At 39.5% G+C, this 15240-nt stretch overlaps 1 protein-coding gene across 1 annotated transcript in view; it reads right to left on the reverse strand.

Annotated features, from left to right (window-relative positions):
• LOC119912223 overlaps positions 1–15240 on the reverse strand; it is a 359916-nt gene that overhangs the window by 239451 nt on the left and 105225 nt on the right. The window contains exon 11 of the mRNA XM_038731318.1: positions 6221–6478. Coding sequence (XP_038587246.1) covers positions 6221–6478 — 258 coding nt within the window. The remainder of the gene's footprint in view (positions 1–6220; positions 6479–15240) is intronic.

Genomic DNA, 15240 nt, shown 5'->3' on the forward strand with positions numbered 1-15240 from the left:
AGCATCCTAGAATTCCTAAAAGTGAACTTGAGAATTTTCAAATGGCTATAACCAAAACAAAGTGGAATGAATTTATAACTGGGAGGAATGTAGAGGAAGACAGAGAGAGATTTATAAACACAATTCAGAGTATAGCACAAACGTTCACTAAGATACCCCAAGGTAAGAATAATAATAAAAAGAACTGTCTACCTTAGTTGAGTACAGACTTATTGAAACTGATTAAATTGCGAAATCATGCACTAAAACATTTTCTGAAGTTTAAATAGCAAATTGACAAATAGACAAAAAATTATAATGTTATGCAGCAGTGTTACTCGAGAACTAAGAAAGGCTAAAGCAAACTTTCTTTATTGTAATTATTCATAAGTCTAGAGGTAATACTAAACAAATCTGGGAGCATATTAAGAAGCAGGTGATCCCCAGATTATCAGTAACTACATACCTATCAGTATTCTGCCTGTTGTATCCAAGGTGATGGAGAAGTGGGTTTCAGAGCAGATTGTCTTTTATTTGAACAACAGTGACTTTAGCCTGCATCCTACGTAATTTGGTTTTAGAGCTCACCATTCAACAGAGACTGCTACCCTATGATGGATACGGGTGGTACTGTGGGGGCAATTTTTCTGGACCTTAAAAAGGCTTTCGACACTGAGATTCATGGAATACTTATTAACAAATTAACTTCTTTTAATTTTTCCAATGATACCATTATGTTGACTGATTCATATCTAAAGGGAAGAACACATTATGTAAAGGTTCAAAATCATAAATCCACTGCTTATACAATTAATACTGGTGTCCCGCAAGGATCTGTACTTGACCCACTGTTGTTCAGTCTTTATGTTAATGATTGGCCCTTGGTTTGTCCCAATGTAGAAATCCAGTTATATGCTGATGACGCTGTTATTTATGTACACAGCAGCACAAAGCAGCAAGCTGCTTCAAAACTGACTAATGCAATGAACTATATTACAACATGGCTTGACAGATCATGTCGTACGTTAAGTGTTTGTAAAACGGTAAGCATGTTCTTTTCAAAGCGACCATGTAGCACTCCAGACTCAGTTGTGACTGAATACTGAATAAGTATCTGGGTGCCTGGATTGATTCAAATCTCTCTTTTAGAATTCATTTAAAAAGTATGTGCAAATGAGTTACATTTAATTTAAGTAACTTTAGATTTGTTAGGCATCAGCTTTGAAACTGCTATGATATATATGAATGCCATGATTAACCTGCATTTTACATATTGTTTGACAAGCTGGGCACAGGCTAACAAATCCACAATGAAGCCACTCTAAAGTCTTTATAAACATCAAACATCAAAATTTCAGATTCGAAACCTAACAGTTTCACACCTATCAAACCTAAATACCCATAGGCTTCTGAGTTGGGAAAACTTGATCAATTACAGTAACCTTTGTCTACTTTATAAGATATTGCACAGCACTGCCCCACCTCCACTGAAGAGATTTGTTATGCAGAAAGCAAGCACTCTTGTTACCAGAGGTATCACAAGAGGGGACTGTATCATTCCCACTCAAAGAAGTGCTTTTAGTCAGTTAGCGTTCTCTGTAACAGCATCTAAACAATGGAATCTTTTGCCAATACTGATAAGAGAAGCAAATACTTATCGTTCTTTTACTGGTCAGCTTAAGAAGTGGCTAATTGATAATCAGATATGTGCACATTAGACTACTGACTGCCTACTGAGATTTGTTGCTTGTTTGCAGATTGTCTTTTGGCCTTCATTGATAGCGGCATGCGACTTATTACTCCCTTCTTTTTCATCTCCGACCCGAATTGGACGTGGTCTTTATACTCATCAATCCTCAGAGCTTTATCTCGCTGCCACCTTGACACGCACTCAATGATAACTATCTCACTTCTTGTTATCTTGACCGGCCGCACATCAGTCAGTTTTTCTCCCACAAACTTTCCGTTGATCTTTGAAATTCCGTTTGTGAAAAACAATACGTCATCTGTTCTTTTAGTTTGACTGGAATCACTTGAAATGCTACACTTCCTCCTTTTCTCATTCACAAATCCTCTTGTGTAATGATGTGTTCCTTAGTGTAGGGGCTTCAAAGCGTGTGTCGAGTAATCCTTTTTGTGAAGCGCTTATCGAAACTTGTGTTCATGAAGTATGTGGTGACGATCGAAGCCTCGCGAGCCGGCCGTAACACGTGACTGATTCAGGAAATGGTTTGGGGAGCGATTATAAATATCAAGGGCAGCGAAATGCAATGGATCTCCCCTCACAGTTTGTGGACTTGGGACTTTGTTGCATGTTTGTTAGCGATCTATTCGAGCTTCTTTTTCTTGCGATTGAACTAAGGTTGGGTCTTGTTTAAAATTTTACGATACCAAGTTCAGAAGTGAACCAAGATACGAAGTGATACCGATACCAATTGAGTACTTCACTTGACACCTTGCATAAAAATGCCACCTGTTGAAGCCATAGTAGTTGATTGGTAGCCTATTATTATTTTTATTGTTGTCATGGACAAGCAAGGAGATCTAATTTATTTATTCTTGTTTCAAATAACTGTTACATAAAAGTATTGGGAAATTGTGTCAGATCGCTCCTCATCCTAATTAGGCCATCCTGTAGTATTAGCCTATAAGGGGAAAGACTTCAGCTTGGGAGTTGTTTTTACACTGAACAAAATTATAAACGCTTATTGTGGCCAGAAAGTCTTAGATCTTTGAGTTCAGCTCATGATGAATGGGGGCAAAAACAAAAGTGTTGTGTTTATAATTTTGTTCAGTGTATATTTGAATGAGAGAGGAGTGAATTGATTTAGTGACCAAATGAGTTGTGGGAAACAAATTTAAGGTAATTTTTTGGTTCGTGTGTTGAAAGTAAACAACAGAAAATTATTTTGTTAATTTTCGATAAATAAATTGAACTTTAGTAGTGAGTCGCAAACCTTCTCCAAAAACGACAGTCACAAGTATAAAACAAGTAAGGTGCCTGTTTAAACAAGTCACTTAAAGAGGTGGTAATATGCTTTTTGGCTTTTTCCCTCTCCTTTACTGAGTTATATATCTTTTTTGTGCATGTAACAGGTTTGCAAAGTGAAAAAGCCCAAAGTCCAGCCCAAAGGGAGTTCCCATCTCCTACAGAAAACTCTGTTCTGAACCGCTTGAAAACTGCTTGTTTGCAGTCCAGCCCTTCACTTCCTTTACTTGTGACGTCACAATGAAAACGCGTCATAAAGCTTGCCAAGCGGCTACGGGGTCAGGCACGCCCTCAAACCAAGCTAGTCTGAGCGGAGGCCCTTTGGCTCGACTCGCCTTTGTTTGGGTTTCCATTGTAGAAATGTTGCACCTGCTTCCAGGTACTTTTTTTCGTATCACCTTACTTCTCTCGAGGTTCCATGCGAGTTAAGGGATACTAAACTGTAACGTGAAAATACGACAGACTGCTGATTGGTCAGAGAGAATCGTCACAATTCACTGCATCATCATTGCGTGTCGCAGACAGAGGCCAGCAACAGAAAGTTATATATTTTACAGTTTACGTATGGAATTTCATCACTAAATCCACTTCTGAGAAGTCTTGAGGTGAGAAATCAGCTGTGTAGATTTCGAATATTGACAGTTTTAGGCCGAGTAGAGTCCAGTCTATCGATTTGCGTAATGGTAGCATTTTTCGGCTAGGCAGCATAGATCATCAGAACACCTGCAACAGTTCAACGTTTAGTGCTAAAAGACGATGCAGCTCCGACTCTGTTTGGGCCTGGAAATTCACAATCACAACCTGTAAGTATGCTTTATTGGTTGTGAATTATATTTAAAATAAACACGGCAATGTAACTTCAAATTGTTCCAAGTGCAGAGTTGTTGTAAACGTTGGCTAACACAGCTAAAGTTATAACTATAATGCTAATGTTACACCTGATGTGAAAACTACTGAGCAAACGTTCAAATTGTTCAGCCAATTTTTATGTAAAATTGATTTGAAATATGATGATTTTTGTAGTGGTTTATGGTAAGATGTCGAACAATGATGTTGTGTGGTTGTGGACTTGAGTAACTTATACTAGGTTACGGTCTCAGTCTGAAGCGGCTTTGATTTGGATCACACTACCTTGTTTCTTACGACCCGCTCTTCTCTGCTTCTGATTGGCTAGTAGTCCTTACCTGGGAACTGCGCATGTGCAACTCCCAACAAAGATTTTGTACAAGTAAGATGCATCACTCTGTAGCTCCAGAGCGGAGCATACAACACACAGGGTGAAAAGAGGAGCTGCAGCAATGTGCAATATGAGAAAAATATGGTGTTTTTTGAAAATTAAACCATATAAACCTGTTCTGGTACAACCCCTAAATAGGACTTTGAACCTGAAAATGAGCAGAATACCACCTCTTTAACTACTCTAAAGACACAATAAGAGGAAAAGAGAAGCTGCGTGTCCAGCCAATCAAACCAACTACACTTGAAGCGCTTAATTGTTGTAATGGAATGTAGCGATTGATCAGTGACAAGTGATGTGAATTTCAGAAAGTGAGAAGTGTTAAATGATACCAGAAGATGAAACCAACGGAAAGCCAAGCTTGTGGTGATGAACTTGCAACAGCGACGAACATGCTGCAGCTGAAAGCGAGCGGCTGTTAAAAACATGCATCGACTCGACGCGTGCAGGCCTTTTTTATTTATGGTGCAGGCACACAAAGGGGAAAAAAGATGTGCTCTTCTCTTTCTTTCGGTGCCATACAAATCTTAATTTTTTTCGACGATCTGGTCACAAAAAGTATCGATTGACGTATTGGTTTGACTAGAACCGTTTTGATTCTTCTCGATACTGGGCTGTTTCGGTCAATACCATAAAGGTATCCAGTAGCGATACCCATCCCTCGATGGAACGAGCAAGAAAGAGGAGATTTTCCTCTGTTTGGGAACATTTTGAGCTGACCAAACCTAATTTCCCTATACATTGGCATCACAAACATCATTCATTAATTTATTCAATTTAAAACTTCACACACCAAAGCCATGGTGTCATTTTCATCACTGTTCCTGTTTTACATTTATTGTCCACTTGATGGCACAATAGAGCAAATGAAGCACCATGAGTGAACCAGCTGGATAGACAGCTTCACTGCTTCATAAAGCTTCATCTCGCCATAACTACTCTGATGCCCACCTCATTTCCTACTTCGCTCTTCATGGATGGATGACATCAGTGGGCCAAACCAAATCGAGGGTTTTCATTTGCTATAGTAATGTTTCTTTTAATTGCTTTTCAGTTGTTCTAAGTAAATATGGAAAAATCCTCCTTAGTGCCCTGTAGACCCGTGTTTGAATCCGGGTAGGGAGACAGTTCTCGCCCTTCACTACACAGGGAAAAAAATACTATTTGGTTAGTACTATTAACTGTCCTGTTGCTTCCCAAGTTGCAGGATGAAAATGCTATTCCCGGTTAAATACACATTAATGAAGTCAAACATCTTACCAGTAGCTGCAGTAATGCTCACTCCACTGCTTCTGGCGTTCTCAAACACAGAGAAGAGAGTGAATGTGTATGTAGTTCCAGCAGTGAGAGATGAGACTGTGTAAGTTACTGGTCCATCTCCATCTGGTGCAGTGATGTCAATCTCTGCACCATTAAACAGGAGAATAAAGCTGATGTTGTTGTTCACTTTGTTCCACTGCAGAGTGATACTGGTCTCATCTCGTCCTATTGATCTGAAGTTTTCAGTTTTTGAAGGAGCTGAGACAAAAAGAGCAGTGAAACATATAATAACTAACTGTACATAAAAGTGAAAATGTTCCCATTGACAATTAAAGATGTTTCATTTGTATCCCCACATCAATACAAATGAATACTGATTATCACGAACAGAGCGAGTGAAACAATTCTTTGTGTTACTAAGAATGTTTTTTTCTGGATCCAGATGTCACATTCTGTAGTCATATCCATCACACTTTATATCCCAACAGAGATGTACTCCACGATAAATGAATAATTACAATGTACCAAAAGTTTTAAAAAGAAATTATTCTTAATGTAAAAAATATTTTACAGTGTTGGCCAAAACAATGCTGAGTTAAATTAACATGCAATAAAGTGCATGTTGTTAAGTAGCACATTCCTTTAATGAATATTATACCCAGTAGATACGTCTTAGTTTTAAACTGGTTCTCTGAAAAGCAGATGATGGCTCGCTAAGCAGATACAGAACATAGAAATAAAGTGACATATATTACCGGTAACTGCAGTAATGTTTACTCCACTGCTTCTGGCGTTCTCAAACACAGAGAAGAGAGTGAATGTGTATTCAGTTGCAGCAGTGAGAGATGAGACTGTGTGAGTTACTGGTCCATCTCCATCTGGTGCAGTGATGTTGATCTCTGCATCATTAAACTGGAGAATAAAGCTGAAGTTGTTGTTCACTTTGTTCCACTGCAGAGTGATACTGGACTCATTTTGTCCTATTGATCTGAAGTCTTCTGTTTTTGGAGGAGCTGAGACAGAAGAAGAGAAGGGAATGAATTTATCCACAAACAACTTTGCGTGAAAAATTATTCATGCTCCATCTGAATGTTCAGGTTGCTCCATTTTGTCTTGCATTGTTAATAAAACCTAATGGTGGCCATGAGAGATATAATTAATTAAGACCCACATTTGTCTAATCAAGAATGCTGTGTCACATTTTACACCTAACCACATCACAGAGTGTGTTTCATAAGACACATGTAATGAACAATAAATCAAGAATACAAATTCTTTAAGTTGTATTACTATGGGGAAATAAAGGAGTTTAATGTGTTGGCCAATACAGGACTTGATTTGAAGTAGAGAAGCAGGACGTTAGAAATAATACATTTTAGTTTCACACAGTCACACAGACACACTGAAAATTCATCAGCTGTTTGATGCAACACCACCACTACTTGTAAATCAGTTGATTGATTATTTTTAATCTACTGCATACTTTCTCAGTTTAAACAGTAAAATTAAGAATGTTAACTTTTAAATACTGTGCTGTTTACAACATGATCACTTCCCACAGGTTTATCTGCTGTATCTTCTGAACAGCTTTTAGTCTATGCAGAAGAACAGACGTAAAGAACATTTTTGTTTCTGCTTTAACAGACTTCTACACAAGTCTAAATTCAGTGTGGTGTATGGTACTGATCTTAAATGTAGGAGATATATTTGCCTTAATGCAACAATGAATCTTTACACAGTACGTGAGTAAATAAGATGCATTACTTGTTGAGTAACAGATGAATGGGAAAGTGAGGGAGCAGCTGTCATCAGACCACAGTCCTGAGTTTCTGAATGATGTGGTGACACACTGCTCTGTGCTGTCTGGTTGCCCACTGGCCCAAAATTGAAACAGCAAGGTGCTCCCATCAGACCACAGTTGTTCCCAGTGCAAACCGATCCACACAAAGTCCCCAGCTGCCAGGTTTGTGATGTTGTCATTTTCTGCCTGATTTCGTATACTGCGAGAGAAACAGTAGCATATACACATCAAGGGTGAGCTGAGTTTAATTGAAGAGGTAAAACATAACTGACAAAAAAAAAAACAATCAGCATTGTTAGTTATTTTTGGGAAATATAATGTGATGAGTAGAGTAGAAATGAAAATTCAGGCTAATTTGAGTTTTAAATTAGTTTCCAATATAGTATTATATAGGCCAAAAGTTAAGATAATGATAAAAAAAGTATAAATGTGCCAATTATACTGAGTTGGTGTTCAACATGTTTTGCATGTTATAGGCTAATTAGTATGTTTTATTGTTGTTTTATTATGTTTTTCCTGATTAATTAAACACATTTCTTGAAATGATGCCTCTTTTTCTCAAAACTCTAAACACAAATCCACAACTTCTCACCCAATTCCCCAAACTTCCTATTTTCAGGTCAAAATTAAGCTTTCCACTAAAAACCATTAGATTTTCTTTCCACCGGCGGAATGTTTGTTTCAAAACTCAGTGTGTAAAGAACTGAGATTGATTGAACACATTTTGTGTTTGTGGAAAATGTTTTATATTTACAGATTACCCATTTACACGTGGATCGCTCATCTGTTCCCACAATTTGAATTGAAACAAAATGACCTCCATACAAATCACCCACCAAAAACAAGCAGCGGAGGATCGAGGCTTCGGCAGACTGCAGCGTGTGGGAGAAGTAACACAGTAATTAAGTAAATAAGACATTGCTCTGCGAGTATACGGCCAGCGCTCTATTGAGAGTAACCATGGCAATGGCGTCTGTGTGCTACACAGCTGTAGCCTATTTAAGTTAAAATATCAATATCAATTTTATTTATGTAGCACACTTAAAACAACCAAGGTTGACCAAGGTGCTTCACAGGTTAAAATACAACAACAAGACACTACTTACACAGTAAAAGTACAGCAATAAAACATTATAATATACAGTATACGATATATAGTGATATTAAAATTGCCAGGAATGATAACAGACTTAACTCGAAGGAAATGCCAAAGAACAGAGATCCGTTTTTAACAGTGATTTAAAACGTTGGAGAGTTGGGGCGGTTCTGATCTGGACTGGCAGGTTATTCCACAGGTTAGGGGCAGCTACACTAAAGGCTCGATCGCCTCTGGTTTTAAGTCTGCTTCTGGGTCCATCCAGGAGGAGGAGATTGGCGGATCTCAGCACTCTAGCTGGAGTATGAAGAAGCTCCGTTAAGTATAATGGAGCCAATCCATTAAGGCATTTAAAAGTTCAAAGTAAGATTTTAAAATCAATCCTGTAATGAACAGGAAGCCAGTGGAGGGAGCGCAACACAGGTGTGATGTGGTCCCTCTTCTTCTTTCCTGTCAGTAGGCAGGCAGCAGTATTTTGGACTAATTGTAGGCGCTGAATAGATGACTTGTCTAAGCCCACATATAAGGGGTTGCAATAGTCAAGGCGGGAAGTTATAAGGCATTTATCACCCTCTCTATACCTTTAGGAGGGAGATAGACCTTTACTTTGGCTATACTGTAGTTCTCAACTGGAAAAAGCAGGATCTAACAGTGGTGGATATCTGTTTATCAAATTTAAACGCACTGTCCAATACAACACCAAGACTCCTCACAGTTGAGCGGTTATTTGAACTCAAAGGGCCGAGAGAATCTACATCAAGCAGTTCAGGGTGTTCAAACACTATGATCTCTGTCTTGTCTACGTTTAGGTTGAGGAAATTTAGGTTCATCCACGTTTTGATGTCCTTCATAAGCCGGGGCTGCAGTGAGCCCTTTGCTTTTACATTCAAAATCATAGGCTATATAACTTCACCTGATAGGCCTTCATCTAGTTTTGCGGGGATGCTCTGCCATGTGATTTCCCTCTGTTGATGTCCTATTTAATAAACAATCATAGGTTCTGGAAACTCTCAAACAATGAGGATCAGTCTCTTCGAATAATTTGTGCTGCACTTCACATACAAAAAGTTCAAGACAACAGTTTCACAGGAACACAGCCGCTTGCCGGTACACCTTGTGCTCGACCACTTCACCTCTCTGTAACAGGGACACTTGCTACTGAACATAGACTGTTTATGCTGCTCCCTGGTAAAAGAAAAATGTTTCTGCTGATACCTGTTCAGAAAAAAACCCAAGAAAACTGGACTCTGATGGTAACTTGTTTTAACAAGCTAGATAAAAGGTAATGCCCTGGCAGTGGCAAATACCTTTGGTTTTATATTTGATTTGATTACATTAATGTTTAAGTTGAGATTTACAAGAAATATTGGTAACACTTTTCTATGAAGGTCATTGCTATAATGACTTATGCTTATATTTATAACACGATATAATGCGTCCATAAGACATTATAACAATTGTTATAATCACTTACGTAATTTTTGCTTTAAGTGACACACATTTTGGGCAGGAAAACAACTTTTAATTGTTTCTTCTTCTTTATGAACTGAATGAATCTGTATGAATTTTGAACATTTTGCAGTTTAGCACAAAAACACAACATAATTACATCAAGGAAACTCCTTCTCCGGGTGGTGAAAAATCGCTCAAGAGAAGACCTGTTGCCAACATGATGTAAGAAGAGGCTCAGATGTTGTCACATATGAATGGCGAGCCTATGGACAGGCTCTAAAAGATGCAGTGGACAACTGGAGACGACCGCTTCACTAAACTTATTAATGGACATTTGAAAGTAATTGAATGGGAATACTGTTTGTGCACTAGGGACGAGAATCTCTTAGCACCTCACGACTATTTGATTACAAATCAGAGGGCGGTGATCCATTTTGATGCATCTTTTTTCTATGTGAGTTCTGGATAATTACTAAGCATTTAATTTGCACATTAAAATCCTAAAGAAACGTCTCCTCAATTGCTTAAAAGAACTAATTTACATCCCTGATTTACTTTACTAGCCTCAGCTCCTACCAGTGTCCTTCCTTTAACTATCAGTTGTCAGACTCCTCTGAAAACTGAAATATAACTTAACTATCAGGATATAAGTTACTGTATGTGAACTAGACACCAGTTAAGCTTGAACCTGATGTTCTCATTCCTCGACAAGTTAGGTAGTAATGACACACAACTAATTAACATTACTCCGTGTAGCATGTCTACTTATGATTTTAATAAACTTATGAGGATTAATACAAATTATGAATTTTAATATTCAGAGAATATTAATTCATACAGATCTCATTTCGTGGGGCACCGCCAGAGATTTAATTCACCCAGAGTCTCCGGACCTCTGGGTAGAGTTTTAATAATTATACAATTATTCACTAGTGATCAGTTAGTTAATAATCGCTCAATTATCTTAAATCAATCAGTCAGTCTCATATCAAAGGGGTAAATTCTCATGACAGGGACTTGGAGATAAGCAAATACACACACAATTCCTGTGTGTGTTTGTGAATATAAATGCGGTTAAATATACATCAAAGAAATAAACAATGGCTAAACAATGAGAATGTAGAGTTCTATTGTGGGGAGAATTTGACTCACACGGGCAGCTAATGAACGCAATTAGATGATAACTCGGTTTGTCTAGGAGTTTCAAGGATTAAAGATACTGGATTAACAGACTATTGGACATCACTGATCACAGAATGCCTTGTTTTGCCGGTCGTCAGCCTGCCTTGGCCTTTTGCACGGGTCCCCACGCTATCTGCCCGATTCCTGGCTTTCTGCTAGGGAATTTTCCGGGGGTTCTCCGTGTCTGAATTTAGAAAAACACTCCAGTGGCGACCGTCCTCGGTCTGGCAGTGAGGATATCCTTTGGGTTACTGCTGGCAAGGCGGGCCCATGTGGCTGGGTCCGGGGCTTCGGTGGGAGCAGTGTAAGTTAAGACGAATAAAGCTTAAAAACGCGGTCGTTCTTGAATTAAACTGGTGTAACTTAACGGTCTGATAACTTTTAACAAACAAAAGAAAAGAAAAGAAAAAGTAAGGTGCTGGAAAACGAGGGAAAGCTGAGGTCGCGGCGCTTTGTGTGTGTGGCTTGAAACGAACAAAGAGCCTTCGCTGTGCCGGGTCGAACTTCTTAGGGCGTTGCCGGGAGAGGGAGCACGCTGGGCGCGTGCCGAACTGCAGGTGAAGAGGGCAAGAGGACAAGAGAACAAGCGAACGCGTATGTGTCGCTGCTTTTGTTTGTTGAGGTGTGGTTTCCAGAGAGCAGTCCTTTGTTCCCCTGAGGGCATGTTTCCGGTTTCCTGAGAGACTGTCTTTTTAACTTTTAATATGTCTATTCAAAAATCTATTTGCACATATTGTAATCAAATATCTTCCCACAATCAAACCTTAATTGTCAAACGGTTATACCGTTCTTAGTTTTAAGCATTTGATAAAAAGGAAAACAATTGTCAGTAATTAACCTTAAGGTTAGCATTTCATAGGAATCACATCAGATGAGAGGAACTTAACTAGCTTCCTGGATAATATTGGTTACCTGTTCTTACTTAGAGAATATAAGCAAGATACACGAATGGCAAACAGGTAAATACAGAGTGACATTTATACATTAAAACGGCATTTCAGAACAATGGCATGTAATACTTATTTTGTCCACTTGGAAGAGCTCTGGTTACATGAAGAGTAGATATTCAACTTTGATTATTCTTTAAACAACCCTTCGCTCAGGAGCTGGGGAATTTAGAGATTTAACATTAAATTTGAGCCTGAAAATTAATCGAGTAGTATAGGATGACATTTCTTTATCATCATTTCTAAGGAATTGTCAGAAAGTGTTGGGAACAAAGCATTGGTTACAACATAAAATGAGGAAATGTCAGGGATTAAAACACTGCAAAATTAACTTGTTTAGATTCTTTTCAACAACAAAAGGGTAATATAACTACTAATCTAAGAGGCAAACACCACTACTAACTTAGCAAGGATTATTATTTAAACAGAACAAAACACAGTTTATAATGAAACATTTGTTGGCTCAAGAAGGCAGGGGTTGTTCGTGTCCCTCTATCGCATTCCTGGCTTACAGTGGGGGAAATAAGTATTTGACCCCTTGCTGATTTTGCAGGTTTGCCCACTTACAAAGAATGCAACAATCTACAATTTTAATCATATGTACATTCTAACAGTGAAAGACAGAATCCCAAAGAAAATTCCAGAAAATCACATCATATGAATTTATTAAAATTGATAACCATCTAATGAGGAAAAACAAGTATTGACCCCCTACCAAACAGCAAGTATTCTGGCTCCTACAAGCCAGTTAGTCTTTCTTTAAGACACAGCCCCAATCCCAACCAATTATCTACATCAAATACACCTGCCTCACCTCGTTACCTGTATAAAAGACACCTGTCAACACCCAAACAACCAGCATCCAACATCACCACCATGGGCAAGACCAAAGAGCTTTCTACGGACATCAGGGACAAGATTGTTGATCTGCACAAGGCTGGGATGGGCTACAAGAGAATCGGAAAGCAACTTGGAGAGAAAAGATCAACTGTCGGTGCAGTTATCAGGAAATGGAACAAGCACCACACCACCGCCAACCTCCCTCGGTCTGGGCCTCCACACAAGATCTCGCCTCGTGGGGTGTCCCTGATCATGCGAACGGTGAGGAATCATCCCAAAACCACAAGGGGGGAACTGATGAATCAACTGAAGGCAGCTGGGACCACAGTTACAAAAGAAACGGTTGGTAACACACTACGCCGTCATGGATTGAAATCCTGCAGCGCACGCAAGGTCCCCCTGCTCAAGAAGAAACATGTACAGGCCCGCATGAAGTTCGCCATTCACCACCTGGACGACTCAGAAGAGGCCTGGAAGAAGGTGATGTGGTCAGATGAGACCAAAATAGAACTTTTTGGCCTCAACTCAACTCGTCGTGTTTGGAGGGCAAAGAACACCGAGTACAACCCAAAGAACACCATCCCCACCGTCAAGCATGGTGGTGGCAACATCATGCTTTGGGGGTGCTTTTCAGCCAAGGGGACGGGACAACTCCATCGTATTGAGGGGAGGATGGACGGGGCCATGTATCGTGGAATTCTGGACCAACATCTCCTTCCCTCAGTGAGAGAGCTGAAGATGGGTCGAGGATGGGTGTTTCAGCTCAACAACGACCCTAAGTACACCGCCAAAGCAACAAAAGAGTGGCTGAAGAAGAAGCACATCAAGGTTCTGGAGTGGCCTAGCCAGTCTCCAGACCTGAATCCAATTGAAAATCTTTGGAGGGAGCTTAAAATTCAAGTTGCCAGGCGACAACCTCGGCACCTGAATGATTTGGAGGCTGTCTGCAGGGAGGAGTGGGTCAACATCCCTGCCGAAATGTGCACAAACCTTGTCACCAACTATAAAAACCGTTTGACATCTGTGCTGGCCAATAATGGCTTTTCTACAAAATATTAACATGCTGTTTGTCCAGGGGGTCAAATACTTGTTTTTCCTCATCAGATGGTTATCAATTTTTATAAATTCATATGATGTGATTTTCTGGAATTTTCTTTGGGATTCTGTCTTTCACTGTTAGAATGTACATATGATTAAAATTGTAGATTGTTGCATTCTTTGTAAGTGGGCAAACCTGCAAAATCAGCAAGGGGTCAAATACTTTTTTCCCCCACTGTATCACATTTGCACTAAAAGAAGAGAAGGGAGTGGTGTTTTATGGCTCAGCCATTCTGTGAGAAAAGGAATCAGGAGGGAGGTATTTTTGATGTCCGGAGGTGACCAGTGGAGGGAGAGGGGTTGGACAGCCCCTTTGCTGTCCTGCTAAGTGTCTCCAGTGACACCTTTACGGCGAGAGGGGTTCACTAAGGCTCTTTGAATACACAATCCTTAAGCGACGCATGTCTGATTGAGTCTCTGCAGATCCTTACCAAACCCCAGGCGATGTCTCTAGTTTTTGCATGTCAAAAGGCCAACTCCAGGGGAGCAAACCCCCCCCCCCCCTTTTTTGGCATTATCTGACCTCACCTCCCTTTTGAGGTGAGAGGCTGGTTGGTCCACTACATCAGTTTAGCTACATGGCAGCCAAAAAATGCGCTAAAAAATTAGCTAGAACCAACCGCCTTCACGTTTTCAGCAGTTGCGGAGAGAAGGGTCCAGCTGCAGCCCACAGACAAACCAGACAAACGTGACGGAAGTTGAACTTCCATATAGGTTTGTCCCACAAGCCACCGTACACAAAACGTAATGATGTTTATCTCGACCGTTTGTCCCACGCAGAGCTGTTAAAAAAAATCAGTGTACATTATGCGTTAATATTTACTTAATACTATAATTATATAATATTATATATATTAATACTGTAATATTTTTTATAATAGCGTAATGACAATAATAAAGCAATGTTTCAATTCATACTGTTGTTGTATATTTTAAGTTTCACAAACCAAGAATATTCTGTACATCACCACAGGCAGATGAATCTTGATGTAGGTTAAACTTTACAACATTACTAAGAATTTAATGACAGAAGCGTTACGAACATTGATACTCGTTCAGCAGTTGCGACACAACAGACACAATTTTCGTCAGACTGCCGATATTCGATCTACACAGTTGATTTCTCGCCTCATAACTCAGAAGTCTATTTAAAGTTGTGTTGTTGGCCTCTAAAGAATAAAACGGTTAACATTAGGATCTATACTGTACGTGAGCCGAGATTAACCGTTATACATCATCACGTTTTGTGTGCGGTGTCTTCTGGGACAAACCATATGGAAGTTCAACTTCCGTCAACTTCCATCAGGTCTGCGGGCTGCAGCTGGATATACTTCGTTGCGGAAACAACATACTTAAGAC

The sequence above is a fragment of the Micropterus salmoides genome, unplaced genomic scaffold, assembly GCF_014851395.1.
Source record: "Micropterus salmoides isolate LMB-PRFRI ecotype aquatic unplaced genomic scaffold, ASM1485139v1 Ms_hic_scaffold_2, whole genome shotgun sequence".
Taxonomy (NCBI): Eukaryota; Metazoa; Chordata; class Actinopteri; order Centrarchiformes; family Centrarchidae; genus Micropterus; species Micropterus salmoides.